At 40.1% G+C, this 21,249-nt stretch overlaps 1 protein-coding gene across 1 annotated transcript in view; it reads right to left on the reverse strand.

The window, feature by feature from the left end:
* uhrf1 (ubiquitin-like with PHD and ring finger domains 1) overlaps window positions 1–20,709 on the reverse strand; it is a 29,673-nt gene extending 8,964 nt beyond the window's left edge. The window contains exons 1-8 of the mRNA XM_061975979.1: window positions 20,569–20,709; window positions 13,468–13,630; window positions 12,279–12,545; window positions 5,907–6,061; window positions 5,499–5,714; window positions 3,659–3,774; window positions 3,380–3,566; window positions 1,293–1,416 (exon numbers count right to left, since the gene is read on the reverse strand). Of these exons, the coding sequence (XP_061831963.1) occupies window positions 1,293–1,416; window positions 3,380–3,566; window positions 3,659–3,774; window positions 5,499–5,714; window positions 5,907–6,061; window positions 12,279–12,545; window positions 13,468–13,620 (1,218 nt within the window). The 5' untranslated portion in view covers window positions 13,621–13,630; window positions 20,569–20,709. The remainder of the gene's footprint in view (window positions 1–1,292; window positions 1,417–3,379; window positions 3,567–3,658; window positions 3,775–5,498; window positions 5,715–5,906; window positions 6,062–12,278; window positions 12,546–13,467; window positions 13,631–20,568) is intronic.
* Window positions 20,710–21,249: the final 540 nt, after the last annotated feature.

Consider the following 21,249-nt stretch of genomic DNA (forward strand, 5'->3'; position numbering starts at 1 on the left):
TAATTGTGTATGTCCTTTGCTATGTGGTAGGTTACTGCGGACGTTATCTCCTGTTGACAAATTTTTGTTGATGTGGAAATGGAAGACGCCAAGCTCAATTGGTGGTTGCTTTGGCATTTTGTTGGGTGTGGCACCGGCCGGAGATGTTGACATGCAGAGTTTCAAGCACTCCTTATTCTCCAGCGGGTGACTTTTCAAATGATGCTACAAATTAGTAGTGCTGCTACTTTTTGTAGCAACGCTTTTGCAGCATACTTGACATATTACGGTTGTCTGTTCAACATCTTACCGCTTGAGGCCAAACCACCGCCAGACGATGGACCCTGTGCGGTTTTTCTTGGGAATTAATTCTTCCTCCATTTGTTACCAGATTCGCATCTTTCTCTCTCTCATATTACCACTCGCACCACCTGCCACAGCTAACGTTACCAATGATGCTACCTCCCTGTTCAGCGAGGGCGTATAACGTTGCACGTGCAACAGTATGTGACGTATGTAAGAAGGTGCACTTGTTTTGTCTCTGTGAGAAGGAGAGACAAGAAAGAGTGAGTAAAGCCTGAAGTGTAATGCCCGCAGCTAAAAGCAACTGCGTGAGAACGTATACTCAAATACTCACGAAATAGTCATTTTCTATATCGCACAGAGACAAACCCGCGATATATCGAGTATATTTGATATATCGCCCAGCCCTAGTCTTTGGTATGACTCAGCCCGAGTTTGAACTCGCGACCTCCCGATCTCAGGGTGGACACTAACTACAAGTGTAATATAATCCCGCTGTTGTGACCCGTTTATCTCCGTCATGTCAAAAGTATACCTTCTATTTGGCTACTAATAAAATACTCTAGAACCCCAACAAAATGAATGTTTAAAAACCTAGATTTCCACGTTTTCGCTGACATTTCCCATCCCTGAAGTCTGCACGTTGCATGACAAATGTTTGTGAATAACAAATTAAAATGTCAATATAAGGATCTGCCAATGTGTTTACACTGGTCCAAGTTCCTTTAAACAACTGGGGCGCTCTAGTGTTTTTAGGAACTAGGTGCAAAAAAACGTTCAAATCAAAGTTTTGAACCGAACTGGTGTCAGTGATGGATTTGGCCCCCAGGCCGCCAGTTGAAAAGCACTGCTGTAAACCGACTCACCGAGCCAACTAAAGAGGTCATTTGTTTTTCTATCGAGGAAACGTTAATTTGCAATATACACCAAGTATATTGTTATCCTTGAATTGCCCAGACTAAAGTGGATCTACATTTCCTAGAAACATGGATTACACATCAAGCACTCACCTTGCCCCAGTCCCTCTGGCTTGATGAGCTGGCAGAGGCCATCTTAGCTTTCTTCTTGCTCTCTTTCAGCTTCTCTCCAGCAAGCACAACCTCGTTTGTGTCACGGCGGCAACTTGGGCAATACCTAGAATAAAGTCATACAGCGTGGAGGAAACGTGTTTAAAAGAGACTGGTTTTGTCAAACAACATCCAGAAGTCTGTCACAATAAAAGCCCAAGCAGATTATTTTGCAAAGCTATATGAATGGAGATGTTTTCTAAATTAGTTATTGGCTAGATGCACGTTAGTATGAGACCCATCAGCCGGATTTTCAAAGTCAAATGTCAGTCTACTGTACAGCAGGGGTTCTTTTTAACCTTTTTAACCTTGGGGCCTAACTTTTCCACAACAGACGGATCTGGGGCCTACTCAAATAATACTGAATTAGTAACCTCACTCTTGATTTTAACCATATTCAATAATTACATTTTAACCTACCGTATTTTCCGCACTATAAGGCGCACCTAAAAACCACAAATTTTCTCAAAAGCTGACAGTGCGCCTTATAACCCTGTGCGCTTTATATATGGATTAATATTAAGATTAATTTTCATAAAGTTTCGGTCTCGCAACTACGGTAAACAGCCGCCATCTTTTTTCCCCGTAGAAGAGGAAGTGCTTCTTCTTCTACGCAAGCAACCGCCAAGGTAAGCACCCGCCCCCATAGAACAGGAAGCGCTTCTTCTTCTACTGTAAGCAACCACCCGCCCGCGTAGAAGAAGAAGAAGCGCGCGGATATTACGTTTCATTTCCTTTGTGTGTTTACATCTGTAAAGACCACAAAATGGCTCCTACTAAGCGACAGGGATCCGGTTCATGAAAAGACGCAATCTCTCCATCCGCACACGGACTACTATTTCACAGCAACTGCCTAAAGACTTTCAAGAAAAGCTGGCTACTTTCCATGCATATTGTAAAAACAAGATAGCTGAAAAAAAGATCCGGCCAGAGAACATTATCAACATGGACGAGGTTCCACTGACTTTTGATATTCCTGTGAACCGCACTGTGGATACAACGGGAGCACGTACGGTGAATATTCGCACCACAGGGAATGAGAAGTCATCCTTCACTGTGGTTCTAGCTTGCCATGCTAATGGCCAGAAACTTCCACCCATGGTGATATTCAAAAGGAAGACCTTGCCAAAAGAGACCTTTCCAGCCGGCGTCATCATAAAAGCTAACTCGAAGGGATGGATGAAGAAAAGATGAGCGAGTGGTTAAGGTAAGTTTACGCGAAGAGGCCGGGTGGCTTTTTTCACGCAGCTCCGTCCATGTTGATATACGACTCCGTGCGCGCCCACATCACGCTGGTTTTTAATATATTATTAAAGTTTGACTGACCTATCTGACTGTTTTTTTGCCATTCCTTTAGCGCAGTTAGATGCGGCTTATAACACGGGGCGTCTTATAGGTGGACAAAGTTTTGAAATATGCCGTTCATTGAAGGCGCGGCTTATAACCCAGGGCGCCTTATGGTGCGGAAAATACGGTATTTACAGTTTAACACATTGTCAAATTATATGAAACCAAGTGTTAATCACAAAGAATATTAGTTAACACATAAACCTTAGGCTTAGGTCAGGCTGATCAGAAAAAAAAAAATACTAATCAAATATACAGCATAAGAAAAGTCTCATAACTGTCACAATTTTTATATACAATTATGTTGGGCTAAAAATCTAATTTGATAATGAATATGGCTCTGAACTAAACCATCAATAAAATCAAAGTGAAAATGAAAATACAGCTTAACCACTTTAGTCATAATTTTTGCGCTTTAGAAACTATGACTTTAGCTCCAGACTTGTTTGTATGATATTGTCATTACTGCCACAAGTGGTGGAAAAGTGTATTACAACTGAGTAGCGCTGCAACCACAGACCACAGCTGAATAAGATATTTTTTGGAGGGGCCCTCGCGGCCCAACAAGGCCCTCTGGTTAAGAAACACTGCTGTACAGGATGTACAATAATACCGTAAATAGAATGGGGTGCCTGGATTCATTAATATAGCATACTGATTTCTTGACAGCTAATTGTACTGACCAGTCCTCGTCATCTGGGATGGTGGTGATGGGTGGGTTCAAGCAGTATGTGTGATAGGCCATGTCGCATTCATCACACAGAAGTTGTTTGTCGGGATCCTGCTTAATGCCACAAATGCTACAGTTACACAAGCGGCAGTTTTTATCGGGATCGTCCTTGCAGCGCTTGCACTCGGGACCATTTATTCCTGGAATATACAGATATTTTGTTACGTAGCAATATTTAGAATTAAAAACAAAAAAGTTACAAGGTTCAAATGGCAACAGAAGTGAGTCTTACTTTTCAGAGGACTCTCAGATCCAGCAGGGGTGTCATTTTTAGAACCAGGCTCCTCTATTTTGTAGATTTCATTCACAAACATAATGCGGCAGTCATTGAGAGAATCACCTGCATCTCTGCAAAGCAGGAAACTAAATTGTAATCTCAAATTGCCAACATTATACTGACATTTTGCAGCACAAAACTTGCTATTTACAAGAAAACACCTGTAGTTTAAAAAGGAACCCAATGACAAATTTCATCCTTTTTGACTTAAGTGCTGTTGCAATGTTGGATACTTGTGTTAAAACGTAAAATCATAAGGTCTATGCATTTTGGCGTGAGCTTGAATGCAGTTTTGGATGCCTCTGTTCACAGGGTTTCACAGTCTGGCTCTGTCATAATGCCAGAGGCGTGGATGTACTTATTTGGACATTAAGATTACGTTTAAACTGCAGGCCAAAGTGGCCCAAATCGTTTTTTTTGTTGTTTTTTTTTAAATTGTATTTTTTCCAGCTGACTGTTTACACTGCAAGGAAAATGTGATTTGTATCAGACTCCAGTGTAAAGGCGAATGTGGCCCCAATGTGGCTTCGACGTCACTTGTATGCACAGTGGGATCAAGTGAAAACAAAGGAAGTTGATCGGTAGAAAGTCACTGCTACTACTACAAAATTTAAAAAAAGTTGCCACACCTTAAAAATTAGCGTTTTTTTACATGAAAATAAAGTAATATCATGTATAAATGGACGTATATAGTGTAATATATTTGGGAGGGTTCTAATCTTTTAATGACTGTTAAGTAGAGGAGACACGGACATCAGCATAGATCTACGTGAGCTTTATTTTTCAACTCACATGTAAGCAAATGCGCCAATTCCAGTCCTTCAACAATCGCTATTTCTTAGGAATCAAAATATATATTCATATATTACATATAGCTTATTATTTGCGCACTATTGACAAGTGATTCACAAAAAATGTGGTCGTCTTAAATAGACTTTGCGGACCGAAACCGGATATTGTGATGAAATATTCACTTCCGTTGGCGACTGCATCTTGCCCAACGCACACGAGTGACGTAGCTCGCCCAAAGCTGACGAAAAAGCCACATACGGGTCAGGTCGCATTGCATTTAGACTAAACTCACAATTGAAAAGATCAGATTCAGGTGTGGCCTGAATCTGATGCCAAAAGATCAGATTTGAAGCACTTTGGAGCATTTAGACAGAGAAATACAAAAAGTAAGATATGGTATTATTTCTATATAATCATGCCATGCGCATATAGACACAGACGTGCAACAGGCGGTGACAAATGCTGGTAAAAGCAACTTTTTTTAGTCTGAATTGATTGAGTGTGCAGGTGTACCTGATGTTATGACCGGGTGAATCTGTATAATTTTAATGAAGATTTTCAGCGCCCCCCCGCGACCCCGAAGGGAATAAGCGGTAGAAAATGGATGTATGGATGGATTTTCAACTGTGTCTGGGAGAAGGAAAAAATAGCGGGGACGACTTAATTAAAACTGTGTATATTTTCAAAAGATAAATTACAATACTTGGAGAGGGTGGGGTGTGGTTTCATTTGCAATTTGGGTACGCATCCAGAATCGAATATCTTGCAGACCCAAAAAATGGTTATAAAAGTGACTGTGGGGTAAAATGTACGCACAATTTACACCAAGGCATATCCAATACATTGTATCTCGACCTCAATGAAGTGTTTTATATATATATTTAAGTCATCTTAGGTCCCATTTAAATATATCTATAATATTCCATGCAACATTAGATACAGTATAAGTAACGGTCAATCATTGAGCAGAAAAATTTTGCTTTGCATACAAAATTCAACTTACCCGAGAAGAATTTTGGCATAAATCTCTCGCACAGTGCGCGTCTCCCTCTTCCTCTGGATCTCGGCGTCATACCAGAAGCCACGCTCCTTGGGATCGTCTGTGTTGTAGTTGATCATAACGATCATACCAGGCTCCAACTGCTCCCACTGGAACACGGTGCGGGCCCTTGGGCGAATATCTTTGCCCAGAAACTGAACCACTCCGTTCTCTGGGTAGCTGCATCAGTAAATGTGACACGGGTGTGAGTATTGCAGTAATGTTTGTCATACATGTTTGAATGATGACACCCCACTGAAACACAAAATTGCTCCAACAGGTGACAAGTTGTGGGATATACTCCAAAAAAAAACAAAAAACATTTGAAAACACCATGAGGATTGCCAAGTATTATAAATAAAGGCGGCTTACTCGTCATATTTAATATGGTACAGTATCTCCTCTTCTGCAGTCTCCCCTTCGGCCACTTCTACTTTAGGGGTCTTGGCGGACTTGGTGACATTCACAATCTGGGCCTCAAACCACGCCCCCATATTCAAGTCTCTTGCATCCACCATTTCATTGATCTTAATGAAGAGGGAAAACAAAAGAAAATAAAGTTTAAAATCGGTTTCTTGTTGGGTTAAAGGTGGGAAGCCAGACACCCAATAAGATATGAGGCCTGGTCAACCACACCAAAAAAACAACCAGTTCTTGCTTACTGAAAATCAAAGACTAACGCATAGGGATGTTCCGATCAGGGTTTCATGCTGCCAATTCTGATAGAAATCATCCAAGAATAAGATCGACCGATACCTTAAATATATTACTGCATGTTGAGGGTGAGTGCTATAGACAGTTAAACAATATCAGCACAATATTTAAACCAGTTTCTTATTCTCATATTACATACAATTGTTTGAGTAGAACAAAATCAAAACATCACACAATAATTAAAATTAAAAATTACTATCGACCAATTTGTATAATAATAACGTGGTTTTTTTTCCGTCAAAATCGTTCTGTGTCAAAGGAATTATTATAATATAAACATGTGGGTTCAGATCAGAGGATGTTGTGGTTGGTGAAGCCCTTTGAGGCCAAGAGTTGTGTAAGATGTGATTAAGGGCTAAGTGAATAAATAGTGATTGCTTTAACAGCAACAACAAAAAAAAGGGTTTGAGAAAATAAAAAGACCACTCTTGTATCAATCATACACTGACACTACCCTTGGTAACAACAACACCGATTTACAGATTAATCTGCCCTGCACTTACGTGTTGTCTCTTAACTGCGACTATGCTGACACCATGGCTGGGCAACATGGATTTTATAGTTTTTTATATTGGTCGATATCCATGATTATTGATATTTTTAATGACATTTGGAATATATGTACCAGGAGAAAACTATTAAATGTTAACATCTTTATTTCAATAGGAACCTTCATCTGAATAGAAGCCCCTCAGCTATCAAGGCAGAAAGGAAAGGAAATGTGAACACAACCATGGAAAACACTCAATGTAAACAACATTCTAAAATCAGAATTAACACTTAACCTGTTTAAATGAAAATTCAAAAAATACAAGATTTGTAAGAAATGCTTAATTAAGTATGATAAAATAGTGCAAAGTGTAAAAACATAAACAGAGAAACCTGAGAAGAACAATTTTTTGCAGGTTGAGTAAAAGGGAAGTTATGTGGTCTATGTAACATTACATTTGGTCAGTTATTCTTATAAGTATGGAAAGTAATTTATGTTATGTAGTAATTATCTAAATAATATAATTTATGTTATTATATAGTCCTGTTTGCGTACATTCGAATAGGTAACAGACGTGGGTTGAAAAGAAAAGATGAGTGCGGCAAAGGACTATGGTCTGTTTGAAAAAATCTAAAAAAAAAACTGCCATACTGTCCAGGTGAGTTCCTGTTTTATCGACAATTTTTTCACTCTGCAGCACTCATTTTTAAATTAATCTTCTCACTCTATGCAGAGAATCAACAGCCAGACAACGAGATGGTGCAACCAAACTTGATAGTTACTACTGTTACGCAATTGGCTGCTTAGCGCGTCCCTCACATTGCCCGCTGACCACTTCTTGTTTTGCTAGGTTACCAGGGCACAAGCACCTTTGTTCATGCAACCAAGCATGCTTCATTCTTTCCAGTTTCTTCCAACCAGCAAAAAAAAACATGTGTATCGAATGTTTTATCAAATACATTTTCCATATATCTATTTCGCGTCTATCGCGATGTATTGAAATCATTTAACGGCTCAGTCCTAGCTGACACTCCAACAGTTATATTATCCTCTTTTTTCTTTTATTACTCTGTGTGTTGATTTAGAATAGGAGAGAAATAGACTATGTATCCCAAAACAGGGAAATTATGTGGTTGCAGTGCAGACACAAGTTCACAAAAACAAGTGAAAAAAACATGAAAACAACAGGGAAACATCAAGGAACAAAAAGCACATTAAAAGAGCAGAGCTGATGCCGCTATCTGCACTTCTTACATAAAGCATAAAGTAGAACAACAAAAAATTAGCGATAGACATATTGCGCACTTACGATTAAATAAAACATAGAAAAACAACAAAACAAAAACACCATTTCAAGATCCACACACTGTACACCACGGTGGCCTCTGCAGTGCTCCACGCCATTGTCTGTTGGGGTGGGGGGGCGGGGGGGGGGCGCACAGCCAGAGACAGGAACAGGCCCAACAAAGCAACCAAGAGACTCGACTCGTCCTAAGCTGCCCAGTAGCCCCCAGCCAATGTCAGGTCTGAGAATTTCCTGTTGACTGCCAACTTTCTGCTTTAACGTGGTTTCATCTAGACTTCTTAAAAAGTTTACTAAGCACTTATTTATTGTGTAATTTCAAGCTAGTTTATTAGCGAGCTTAGCTATTGGCTTGTCTGCTCCCGGTGTGTAACACGTTTAGCCCGGTCATCTAGTGATGACGATAAAATGCAGTGTATTTGCCATCATGGAGGGGATTATTATTAAATTAGGGGAGCAGCTCCACACTGTGTATGGGGACACATGATTAGCTGCTAGCCACTTATCAGCTGGGGGACTAAAAAAAAATGTCAGCCAAAGGGGATCGGCATCAAAAGGCTAAACAGCAATGTCCTACCGTATTTTCCGCACTATAAGGCGCACCTAAAAACCACAATTTTTCTCAAAAGCTGACAGTGCGCCTTATAACCCGGTGCGCTTTATTACGATTCATTTTCATAAAGTTTCGGTCTCGCAACTTCGGTAAACAGCCGCCATCTTTTTTCCCGGTAGAACAGGAAGCGCTTCTTCTTCTACGCAAGCAACCGCCAAGGAAAGCACCCGCCCCCATAGAACAGGAAGCGCTTCACCCGCCCCCGGAAGAAGAAGAAAAAACGCGCGGATATCACCGTACGTTTCATTTCCTGTTTACATCTGTAAAGACCACAAAATGGCTCCTACTACGCGACAAGGATCCGGTTCATAAAAAGACGCAATCTCTCCATCCGCACACGGATTACTACCGTATTTCACAGCAACTGATATTCCTGTGAACCGCACTGTGGAACGGGAGCACGTACGGTGAATATTCGCACCACAGGGAATGAGAAGTCATCCTTCACTGTGGTTCTAGCTTGCCATGCTAACTTCCACCCATGGTGATATTCAAAAGGAAGACCTTGCCAAAAGAGACCTTTCCAGCCGGCGTCATCATAAAAGCTAACTCGAAGGGATGGATGGATGAAGAAAAGATGAGCGAGTGGTTAAGGGAAGTTTACGCGAAGAGGCCGGGTGGCTTTTTTCACACAGCTCCGAAGGCGAACACACCTTCACTAAGACGGGCAGATAGCGCCGGTCGACATACGCCAACATCTGCCAGTGGATCGTAAATGCCTGGGCAGATAGTTTCGGTCACAACTGTGGTCCGAGCTTTCCGGAAGGCAGGATTCACAGAACTGCTGCACAACAACAGCGACACTGAATCCGATGACTTCGACGAGGCGGAGCCGGCCATTTTTGGATCCCACGCTTGCGCAACTTTTCAATTCGGACACCGAAGACGAAGAATTCGAAGGATTTACGAATGAAGAATAACTTCAGAAGGTGAGCGCTATGTTTATTTTGTGTGTTGTGACATTAACGTTCGAGCAACATTATGTTGCTATTTATTGCTCTACACCATTTTGAATTTTACTATGTTTGTGATTGCACATTTGCGTACATTTTGGGACAGAGTTGTTAGAACGCTGGTTTTCAATATATTATTAAAGTTTGACTGAACTATCTGACTGTTTTTTTGACATTCACTTTAGCGCAGCGTTTTTTTTTTTGACATTCACTTTAGCGCAGCGTAGGCGCGGCTTATAGTCCGGGGCGGCTTATTGGTGGACAAAATTATGAAATATGTAATTCATAGAAGGTGCGGCTAATAATCCGGTGCGCCTTATAGTGCGGAAAATACGGTACTATACTTTTACATGAAAATTGTCCGAAAGCAATAATCGGTGGATAATCGATTAGCACGTCCCTGGAAACAAATGTTTTCGGAAAGGGAGCATCGTGGTTCTGATGAATAGAACATAATGTGCACAATATCAGTTCTACACATTTGAGAAATGCAAGTTTGAGCACTGATGCGCAGCCATTGCATAAGACAAACCATGGCGGTCGCAACATATGTCATCGATAAAATTCACGTTTTTATTCAGTTGATTGACAGTTAAAAGCTGAATGATTCAGCAGGTGTGCTGCAGGTTAACTTATGTTTTGTTTCTTACTATAAAACAATTCACTGAAGTCGATACGAAAAGTCAAAGTCACATTTCACCCCTGTGTACGCAGCGTTTTTGTATGAAATATAATTTATAAAATGAAGCTGCCAGAAAATAGGAAGAGATAGCAAGAGAGACCAGGGTTGCTATATTTTGCATGTACCGTATTTTCCGCACTATTAGCCGCACCTAAAAACCACAAATTTACTCAAAAGCTGACAGTGCGGCTTTTAACCCGGTGCGCTTTATATATGGATTAATATTACGATTCATTTTCATAAAGTTACGATCTCGCATCTACGGTAAACAGCCGCCATCTTTTTTCCCGGTAGAACAGGAAGCGCTTCTTCTTCTACGCAAGCAACCGCCAAGGTAAGCACCCGCCCCCATAGAACAGGAAGCGCTTCTTCTTCTACTGTAAGCAACCACCCGCCCCGGAAGAAGAAAAAGCGCGCGGTGCATGCTGGGATATGTGACGTTTCATTTCCATTTGTGTGTTTATGTAAAGACCCCAATATGGCTCCTATTAAGTGTGTTGTCTGTCTAATTATAAATAATGCAGACGAGGCGTGTTAACTGAGTTCTCAACGTTTACTCACAGCGTGCTCATAACCACATTCTAACTGCCAGCATACAACGCTTCTCAGGGCTACCGCGCATGCTCGTCACTATCGTTGCATGCTGGGTAGTGTAGTTGTTATATTTGCTAGCTCATAACATCACAGGGAGACACGCTTACGCGCTTAATTCAATACTCGCCGTCATTCCGGGTGGATTGACAAAAGACCTCCAGCCGCTAGATATTGGTGTCAACAGGGCATTCGAAGCTAGACTGCTAACTGCGTGGGAACAATGGATGACCGAAGGCGAACACACCTTCACTAAGACAGGTAGACAGCGCCGGACGACATACGCCCAACTTTTCAATTCGGACACCGAAGGAGAAAAATTCGAGGGATTTATGAATGAAGAATAACTTCAGAAAGTGAGTGTTATGTTTATTTTGTGTGTTGTGACATTAACGTTCGAGCAACATTATGTTGCTATTGCTCTGCACTATTTTGAATTTTACTATGTTTGTGATTGCACATTTGCGTACATTTTGGGAGTGAACAGAGTTGTTAGAACGCTGGTTTTTAATATATTATTAAAGTTTGACTGACCTATCTGACTGTTTTTTTGACATTCCTTTAGCGCAGTTAGATGCGGCTTACAACACCGGGCGGCTTATAGGCGGACAAAGTTTTGAAATATGCCGTTCATTGAAGGCGCGGCTTTTAACCCAGGGCGCCTTATGGTGCGGAAAATACGGTATTCAAATTAGGGCTGCAATGCTTAATCAGTTTCAAAGAATTCAATTTCAATTTACATTCTGTTGCTTTGATTAATCGTTTAGATGAGTGTTACTTATAAAAATGTATCAAATACGGAACCGCGGGGAGTGCTCAGAACTTTAAGTACGTGGACATAGTTTCCACGCAGCCTTTGCAAGAGCAGGTGGATATTTTGAATTTTTGATCTTTATTAATGCACACATGTTAAAAGTGTAATTTAAATATTGACAATGTGCATTTATTATGAAAAAAAGATGGAAGGTTATGGCAAGCAACGATTTCCCCTAAAATACACATTAAGGCTATAGTGTGTTTTATTGCAATACTTGATTATCGGACAAAATAATCGATTGATTACTAAAATAATCAATAGCCAGTTATGTTGCTTTTACCTGGTCGTATCTGTGACTACCATGAGCATGTATTACTTTTCTGAAAAACAAAGTTTCTGTATTTATAAACTTGTGTTTTTTTTGCTTTTAATAATTTGTTCACCCCCAACCCCCACCCACTGCCGCAAATACATTGCAGTCCTGAAACAACACGGTTACTTTAATTATATAGCAGAGGAATAAAAGTCTCAATACTCAAATATTGTTCAGGGCAATACACAACTACATTTTCAAAAATATGTGTACAAAACCAACAGGATACCATCAATTGAATGCATTTCGGCGCCAAACTTAAAAATACCTTGTAATGTCCGAAGCCAGGATCAGTCAGCTCTGTTGTGTTTGTTTGGGCAGAAGTACCGGCGGCCTGAACCTCTGTCTCACCATGAGTTGAGTTCTTGTCAGACTCACTCTGGGTTGAGCCACAGCCAGAGTCCGAGTCCGAGAGCTCGGCTTCTTTGTCCTTGTTTTTGGCAGCTTCAGCAGGGGGCGCGTTCTGTCTAATAAGCAACTGCACGATGTCATTAAGGCCCACGTTATAGTCGAATATGGTGTGTCCGTCCTCCATCTGTCAGAGAAAAGAAATACTCACAATAAACATGTAAAGACTTTCAAAGCATTTATCATCAAAACATTTACTGTATTTTCTGGACTATAAGCAGCTACTTTTTACTATGCTTTGAACCATGCGGTTTATAAAACGGGGCAGTTTATGGGGTTTTTCTTCGCTACCGGCCATAATGATTTGTATTCAACAAATACTTTTGTGTTATCGTTTTTGCTATGGCGCCATCTTTTAGACGAGGTCACTCACTGCAGGTGCTGCGGGTTGTAAACATACCACCGGTTTCGTTCCTCGAACGGGAAGAATAAACGTCCGTTGCAATTCTGCTCGTATGGATTCTTCATTTACCACTCCAAACAACATCTGTAAATTTTACAATGTAACAAACAATCCATACTTATTAAATTGTCCTGTGTGTGATGTCAGTAGGACTGTTTTTATGCATATGTGTACGTGCTATCGTAATGTAATCAAGCTATCGTCGTTAGAATTAACTAATATGCCATAACGTTTACAAGTGCCTGTAGTATTAACTTACAATGGCATTCTTTGTGTATTGTTTCAGTTACGTAAGTTGACCAAAACGTTACCGTGGAGTTATAAAGTCTGTTTAGCTGATTGCAAAGCTAGCTTCTACAGGTAGTGGGTCCATGACGATGACTTCTGTTTTGTTTGACCAGCCGTTTTACTGCAGTGTGACAGGCACAGTTTGGAAACAATTAAGGTATGTAAATAAACATTTACAAAATCTTTCATACTGGTATATATCTGCAGCTTATAGTCCGGTGCCGTTAATATATGTAAACCGTAATTTATTTTTAAAATTTGGTGGGTGCGGCTCAAATACTGGTGCGCTCTATAGCCTGGAAAAAACAGTAATTAAAATATTATTTCATCTTTAAAAAAAAAAGGTATTTGGATTTACCTGCTTGCCACGGTAGAACAGCCTCTGCTTCTCAGGCTCCACTTTGAAGAGCTCGGAGATCTTCAGTCGCAGCTCGTCCACCTTGGTGAGCTTGGATAACGCGTCCACCTGGTGGGTTTCTTTCCCATCCATTGTACGCACCTGAATCCACATTGCAGCTGCCCTGTGATGAGAATACCTCCAGGTTAACTCATATACATGCCATACCTGCCAACTTTTGAAATCAGAAAAACCTAGTAGCCAGGGTCCAAGGGCCGCAGGCCCCGGTAGGTCCAGGACAAAGTCCTGGTGGGGGGTTCCTTCGCCCCCCGACGCAAAATGATTATTAGCATTCAGACAGGTTAAAATGTTGCTAAACCATCACTTTTCTATCAGTCACAGTGACTTTTCAAAACAAAAATATTACAGCAAAAATCATATGGGTTGATTGACATGTTTATTCTGTAAGCTAACTTCAATAGTTTGAAATTATTTTGACAGTTAATGCCAGTTATCCTGTCAACCTTTCAAAAGACTTCAATTTGTTAATTGAAAGTATAAACAGTATAAACACTTTTTACAGTAAACAAATGGTAAAACAGTACTAAACAATTCCATTAAAAAAAATTGGTGTCATTATTAACTTTCTGTCCAAGCTTATAATCTACTGCCTTGTTCAATTGTAAAAAATATTCTGTGCCTAAAATTCACATTTCCATCACAATTATCATACTGTAAACATGGTAAGCTAACTTCATTAAAATTAATAGTCCTGTCAATAGCATGGACTTACAATTCAAATGTAGTTTTTTTGTAAGCCTTTCAAAAGAATTCAAAATATGAAAAATTAATGAAAATTAATTTAAGCCATCAGACACTTGAAAAGTGGCACATCACATCTCTAATGTAATCATTTTAACTTTTCAACAGAAATAGCACTGCAAAAATATTAAGGATATACTTCTGTATTTTGGTAGTTATCCTGTCAACATTTAACAAGATTTCTTCAACTTGGACTTGAAAGCATAAATAGTATAAACACTTTTAACAGTATAACAGTACTAAACAATTCCAATAGATAACATTGGTGTCATTACCTTTTTGTTTGCTCAATTATTGCCTCCGTAAATAAAACTTCGGCATTTATCACATCCAAAGAATCTGTTTGGGCGACGAAAAACGTTGAAAGTTTTCCACTTGTATCGCTAGCAACGGCATTAGACTTGTGTTTTTTTGTCCCAACGTGGTCTTTTACATCGCTAATTCCTCCGTGTCCGATCGAAAAATCTTGTCTGCACAAGGTGCAATTCGCGTAGTTTTCACCCTTTTTGGAACGGATAATTATTCCCGGATAGGCTTTTGAATATTCTTCACGGAATGACTGCAGTTTTCTTTTCGGTTTAAGACTCGTATGCGATTTTTCTCCGGCTGATTCCATGATCGTTCGCTTGTTTGGAAACAATGGCCTCGTGCTTGGCAGCGGTGCTATAAATAGCCTCGCGCATGGCATTCGGAATGGCTCGATAGGAAGTTACGGGAAGCAGTGTCGATTGTCATTGTTGTTACGCGATTTCGTGAATAAAACTTAAAAAAACAAACATTTTAATGAATGAAAAACCGTATTTTTTATCACTGCAACCGTAACCCGGAATAGGTTGATGAAAACCGTACTAATTACGGGAAAACCGGAGTAGTTGGCAGGTATGACATGCTGTAATGTCCTGTATGTTCATATGCACTAAAAATCAAGCTTTTATTCTGCCACATATGGGCTCAGATGTCAACCTCAGATACCAAATCTGCCCCCTACTCACCATTTTCCTTACATAAGGATTACAAACATCATTGGTAAAACAGGATTTCGGCTACATTATTTAGACTAATGTACACTGCAGTACAAGCAGATTCTAGGCCAGTAATTCACAAACTATATTATAACAATAAAACGCATAATTTTTGACCATTATAACATTACACACAGTCTGACCGGTAACACTGTTTGAAATATAGGAAAATAAAACACTGTACTTTAATGAAGTCATTCTTCAGCGTACCACCAGCTCAGGATTCAAATCAAATCAACTTTATTTATAAAGCACATTTAAAATTTACCACAGGGGTAGCCAAAGTGCTGTACAATGAACAGGTTAAAAGATAAAACGAGTACCGAGCAAACACAACACAACACAAACAGAACACGATAAAAAAATAAATAATTAAAATAGAATAAATAAAAACATAAAAACAGGTTCACAGCAGGTGTATTATGGGGCGCCATTGCAGGATGGATATCACTCAGTGTTAAAAGCCATGGAATAAAAGTATGTTTTTAAGAGAGATTTAAAAACAGGAAGAGAGGAGGCTTGTCTAACACTCAGGGGTAGGTCGTTCCAGAGCTTGGGAGCAGCAACGGCGAAAGCTCTGTCACCTCTAAGCTTCAGCCTTGTGTCAGGGACCGTCAACAGCAGCTGATCGGCTGATCTTAAGGATCGGGTGGGGCAGTAAGGCTGAAGGAGGTCGGAGAGATAGGTTGGCGCGAGGTTGTTTAGACATTTAAAAACAAATAAAAGGAGTTTAAAATGTATTCGGTAACGCACAGGGAGCCAGTGAAGGGACGCTAAAATAGGGGTGATGTGCTCACGTCTGCGGGTCTGTGTTAGCAGACGAGCAGCAGAGTTCTGCACGAGCTGCAGGCGGGCGAGGGAGGCCTGGCTAATGCCTACATACAGGGCATTACAGTAATCAAGACGAGTCGAGATAAAGGCGTGGATTAATTTCTCAAGATCATGACTTGATAGAAGCGGTTTCACTTTCGCTATTTGGTGTAATTGATAAAAGCTTTTTTGAACGACGCTGCTGATTTGTTTTTCGAATTTAAAATCTGAGTCAAACTTTACCCCCAGGTTTGTGACACAGTCGCTGAGATACGGGGTCAGAGTGCCAAGGTCAACGTTGGGGGAGGGATTGGATTGTCCAAAGTGGGGCCCGTGGACCAATTTCAGCCCGCTGAGTAATTTTGTTTGGCCCGCCAAAAAGGCGTAGCTTCCCAAAATTGAAAACATAAATCATACTCTTAAGCTCACGCGATCATTGATGACATGTCCGCAAGGCTAACTGGTCGCCATCTATCGAACATGATGTTCTCCACTACCATAAACAATCGTCGTATGGCAGTGCTTCTCAAACTTTTTTCACGAAGAAAATACTTTTGGCTCTCCAAGTACCACCATAATGACCGACATTAAAATACAGTAGCGTAGTATTCCCTAGTATTCATTAAAAACAAGGCAGGGGTTTTATTTAGCAGGTATATTGTAACATTACAGTTAGAACAGTAACACTGTTTCAATAAAACTCTTATATTACAATATTTACTTAGGTGATTCTTTGGCTAGACAGAGCCCAGGTACCACTACTAGGGCTGGGCGATATATCGAGTTTGTAAGATATATTTTTAAACAAGATATGAATTAAGAAAATATTGTTATATCGATATAATCTATTTCACGTTAATATGACCAAACGCCGCCTATTTGTTCTCCCCCACTTCCCCTCCATGGGCTACTAAACCCCTCCTCTTCCTCCTTCCAAGATGTGCTTGCATGTATAAGAACATCCATGAATGGTTGGTTGTTTACTATGATGAGTCACGATTGGTTAGGGACAGGCCAATCAGAGGCCAGATAGGGCGGGTCATCGAACCAGGAAGGGAAGTCACAAAGTGCCTGCCTGCAAATGTATTTTTTAATCTACGTTAATTTGATACATTTTGTATTATTTGCTCAGCTGTGTTATTTATTTTACATAGAAATAATATTTTTCTATTTTATTTATGCTATGTAATTCTGTACTACTTAAACAGTTTCTTTCCTGTGCTGTGCCCATCTTGACTAACTGGGTTAATAAAAGTACCACTGACTGTTTACAGTACAGTTGTCATTCACTTAAATTTCACTGAATGTCGCCTAAAAATGAATATCTTTATATGTATACTTTCAGCAAAAAATACATCGAATTTAAGTAAAAATATATCGAGATATACTTTTTCATCCATATCGCCCAGGCCTAACCACTAGTTTGAGAATCACTGCCGTATGGGATTGAACTCCTCCCTTATTGTGCTGCTGTACGCTTAAAATCGCGGTGTCCATTTTCAGTTTGGCCCTTAGGGACAAAAAGTTTGCGCATCCCTGCACTAGATGGAGCCCACCTACCACAGATCAATGTTATCAAATCAGTGTTAGTGTATTTGTACTACGCCCAACAGAGGTAAACAAAGATCGACATCCATACAGAGAAATAGATCAAAACCAAAAACACAATACAACAAAACAAAAGTAGTACCCTTCAAAAGGCGAAAACCAGTGTGAATCAATCCATAGCCTTGTTGTTTGAGGTCACCAAACGTTGTCTGTAGGAAAAATACGGAAAAATTGCTAAAACCTAAGCCTAACATTGAACCAGCAGTTATCATTAACTGAATGGGTCATAGAAAATGAAGCAGTGTTTGTGTAGACTATTCCATGTCATTGGTGTTTGCAAAGGTTTCTCCATGTGTTGTTTTTCACATTTCTTGTTCTGTTTCTTACTTACAGCACTCAATGACATCGAACAGCACGGATTGATTCGCAGCGTATTTGTGCTTGTAAACTGCATACCGTGATATAAAAATTTCAATTTCACTCATTTATTAAGAAAACTTTTCCACATTAATATAAGGATAAGAAATAAAAGGAAAATATTTTGTTTGTTTCACAACACCTCAGTCACCTTTCATTAAGCATAAGCCTTATAACTGTGGCTATGATAAGAAATTAACAAAAAGACAAAAGTTAACTTTTTTTGCTTTCACCGAGGTAGCCAGACAAGTTAAGTAGACAACGAAAATAATAGAGCAAGAAATGCATACAACCACGTTGTGTAAAAACTACCAAATCATTCATATTAACTCAGCTCTAAGTTGTGAAAAAGGTTACAAATTATACCTTACATGACCTTCACAGTACAAACGAGTCCAATAATGGACTAATAATTTCCATCCAGTGTTCATTAAAACGACAAACTCCCGGCATGATGGACCGATGCACCGACACAGAGCTCTGGCATGACAACAACCTAATGTAAGGGTTTGTGCAAAGCCAACAGATCAAGCGCGTAGCTTTCATTTTTAAAGGAAACCTATTTTATAATTTGCCTATTGAGTCAGACTGTCGAGAAATATGATGAACATTTCCAAGCACTTCACCCAAAATGTAAGCATTTTTCAAACCTTGAAAACTAGAGATGTCGATAAATGCTTTAAAATGTAATATCGGAAATTATCGGTATCTGTTTCAACCTACCGATTTTCCCGGGAGACTCCCGAATTTCAGTTACACACACATAAGTGAATGCAAGGCGTACTTGATCAACAGCCATACAGGTCACACCGAGGGTGGCCGAATAAACAACTTTAACACTGTTACAAATATGCGCCACACTGTGAACCCACACCAAACAAGAATGACAAACACATTTCGGGAGAACATCCGCACCGTAACACAACATAAACACAACAGAACAAATACCCAGAACCCCTTGCAGCACTAACTCTTCCGGGACGCTACAATATACACCCCCCCCCATCTCTCGAATTTGGAGGTCTCAAGGTTGGCAAGTATGCTCTAGTATACTCTGGACTGAAAAATAATGCACTTTGTGAAAGTCAAAGTATAGTATTTCCTATAGTTGTAGTGGGTATCAGGATTATCTCAGGGAGAGCATGTCCCAAATTCCAAGCTGCTGTTTTGAGGCATGTTAAAAAAAAGAATGCACTTTGTGACTTCAATAATAAATATGGCAGTGCCATGTTGGCACTTTTTTCCATAACTGGAGTTAAAGTTGTTCTCTTATTTTGGAAAACCTTGTTTTTGATTGATTGAAACTTGTATTAATGGATTGCACAGTACAGTACATATTCCGTACAATTGACCACTAAATTGTAACACCCGAATAAGTTTTTCAACTTGTTTAAGTAGGGGTCCACGTTAATCAATTCATGGTAAAGTTACATTGTTTAATGCATCCAGCGGGAAATCACAACAAAATTAGGCATAATAATGTGTTAATTCCACGACTGTATATATCGGTATCGGTTGATATCGGAATCGGTAATTAAGTGTTGGACAATTCCGGATGTCGGCAAAAAAGTCATTATCGGACATCTCTCTTGAAAACAACATTAAAATCCAACCATTTTCGAGGTTTTTAAGCACCCGTACGAACCCTGTGCATGACAAAATGGACAATTCGGCTCTTTGTGGGAAAAGATTGTATATTAATTGGATTTTAAAGGAATGCTGATGCTTTTCCTCATACTCAGACATGCTGCAGCTCGAGCACTGACTGGACATTGTATTGGTGATGCTGTGAGGGGGTGAAGGCTCGTCATTTGTGAACAGCAGAAAGGGAGGGAAGAAGCTCATTTAAATACAGTGCGGGAAACTGCCACAGGCCACGCCCAGTTCTTTTAAAACCAAGCACATCCGGACGCGAGGGAGCGCTAGCAAACAATATGACCATGGAACATACCCAAATATTCCCTTTCTGAGCTGATTAAAACAACAATAAAGTCATCGATTGTGCGCATAAGAGCACCGCGGGGCGTCCCGAAGCTTGCAAAGTGCTGTGTGGCGTATATTTACGCGTCGATCGAAAAACACCAACACAAGAGGACAAAAATACAGGAAAACAGTAACGATATCATTATTAGAACTTATTGTGTTGTGTTTATCGTTTTGGGGGAAAATGACGCACATGGCATGAAAAAGGACGATTAGTTTCACTTTAAAGCGGCGAAGCCTGCAGCAGGAAATGTAACGTATTCTTCACAGTCACACAACGGAGTTAAGCAAGGTTCACCTCGGACTTATTACCAGAAGTAACCGTAAAACAAAAAAAATGGTGAAGTTTAAGTCGGTTTGCTCCCCGGTAGATAGTAAAATAACAGTTGGAAAACTTTGGAGTGTGTCCGCCTCGGTGAGTCTTTGTGGTAAGCACGCGAGAAACGAGGCATGCTAACTATGCTAGGCACTGGCTGTAAACACCAGGAATTAAATCAAATAATATAAACAAAGACTGTACCTGTTTGTTCGTCCACGCAAGAAAAAACGGAAATTAACGGAGTTGTTCGTTTAACTACCGGTAACTTCTCCACAGTCCAGCTCGGATGCTTGTTGGCTTCTTTTCAATGAGTAATTCTTCAAGACTTTGGGTATCCCGCCCAATTTCCCAACCCCGCGTCGCTATTGGCTGCTGCGCTCCCACCGGCTGAATTTCATTGGTTCGCAGCGCCGTCACTCCGCAGTGTAAATGGCGCTCAGTTTCAGCGCGCGAAACGACACTTCTCGTGGGTGCAGCTCACTTCCGACCATTCATCGCGAGATTATGCAGTGCCGTAAATCTCGAAACCCGGACAGATGGCAGATACCTGAGTACTGTACAGTCAACAACATTTTCGACCTAGTGGTACTTTACTTTTTGCAAGAATGTTTTTGTTTTCTATTTACACAAACTAACACAGACAAATCATTCCAGTTTCTATTCGTCATGCTATTACACAAATTATACAAATGTATTACGAAAAATTACCAAAAACATTTTTTTGTGTTGCCAGACGTGATTTAAGTACCTTTAATCGTTCTGCGTGTATTTAAACACGCAGATCCTACCTATTCTCCGTATATTTTACATGTTAACATTTACAATATTTGGTTTTATTAAATGCTATTTTAATTGAGTCATTTCCTGAGTAAAGAAGGAAAA

Source organism: Nerophis lumbriciformis, linkage group LG14, assembly GCF_033978685.3.
Source record: "Nerophis lumbriciformis linkage group LG14, RoL_Nlum_v2.1, whole genome shotgun sequence".
NCBI classification, from domain to species: Eukaryota; Metazoa; Chordata; class Actinopteri; order Syngnathiformes; family Syngnathidae; genus Nerophis; species Nerophis lumbriciformis.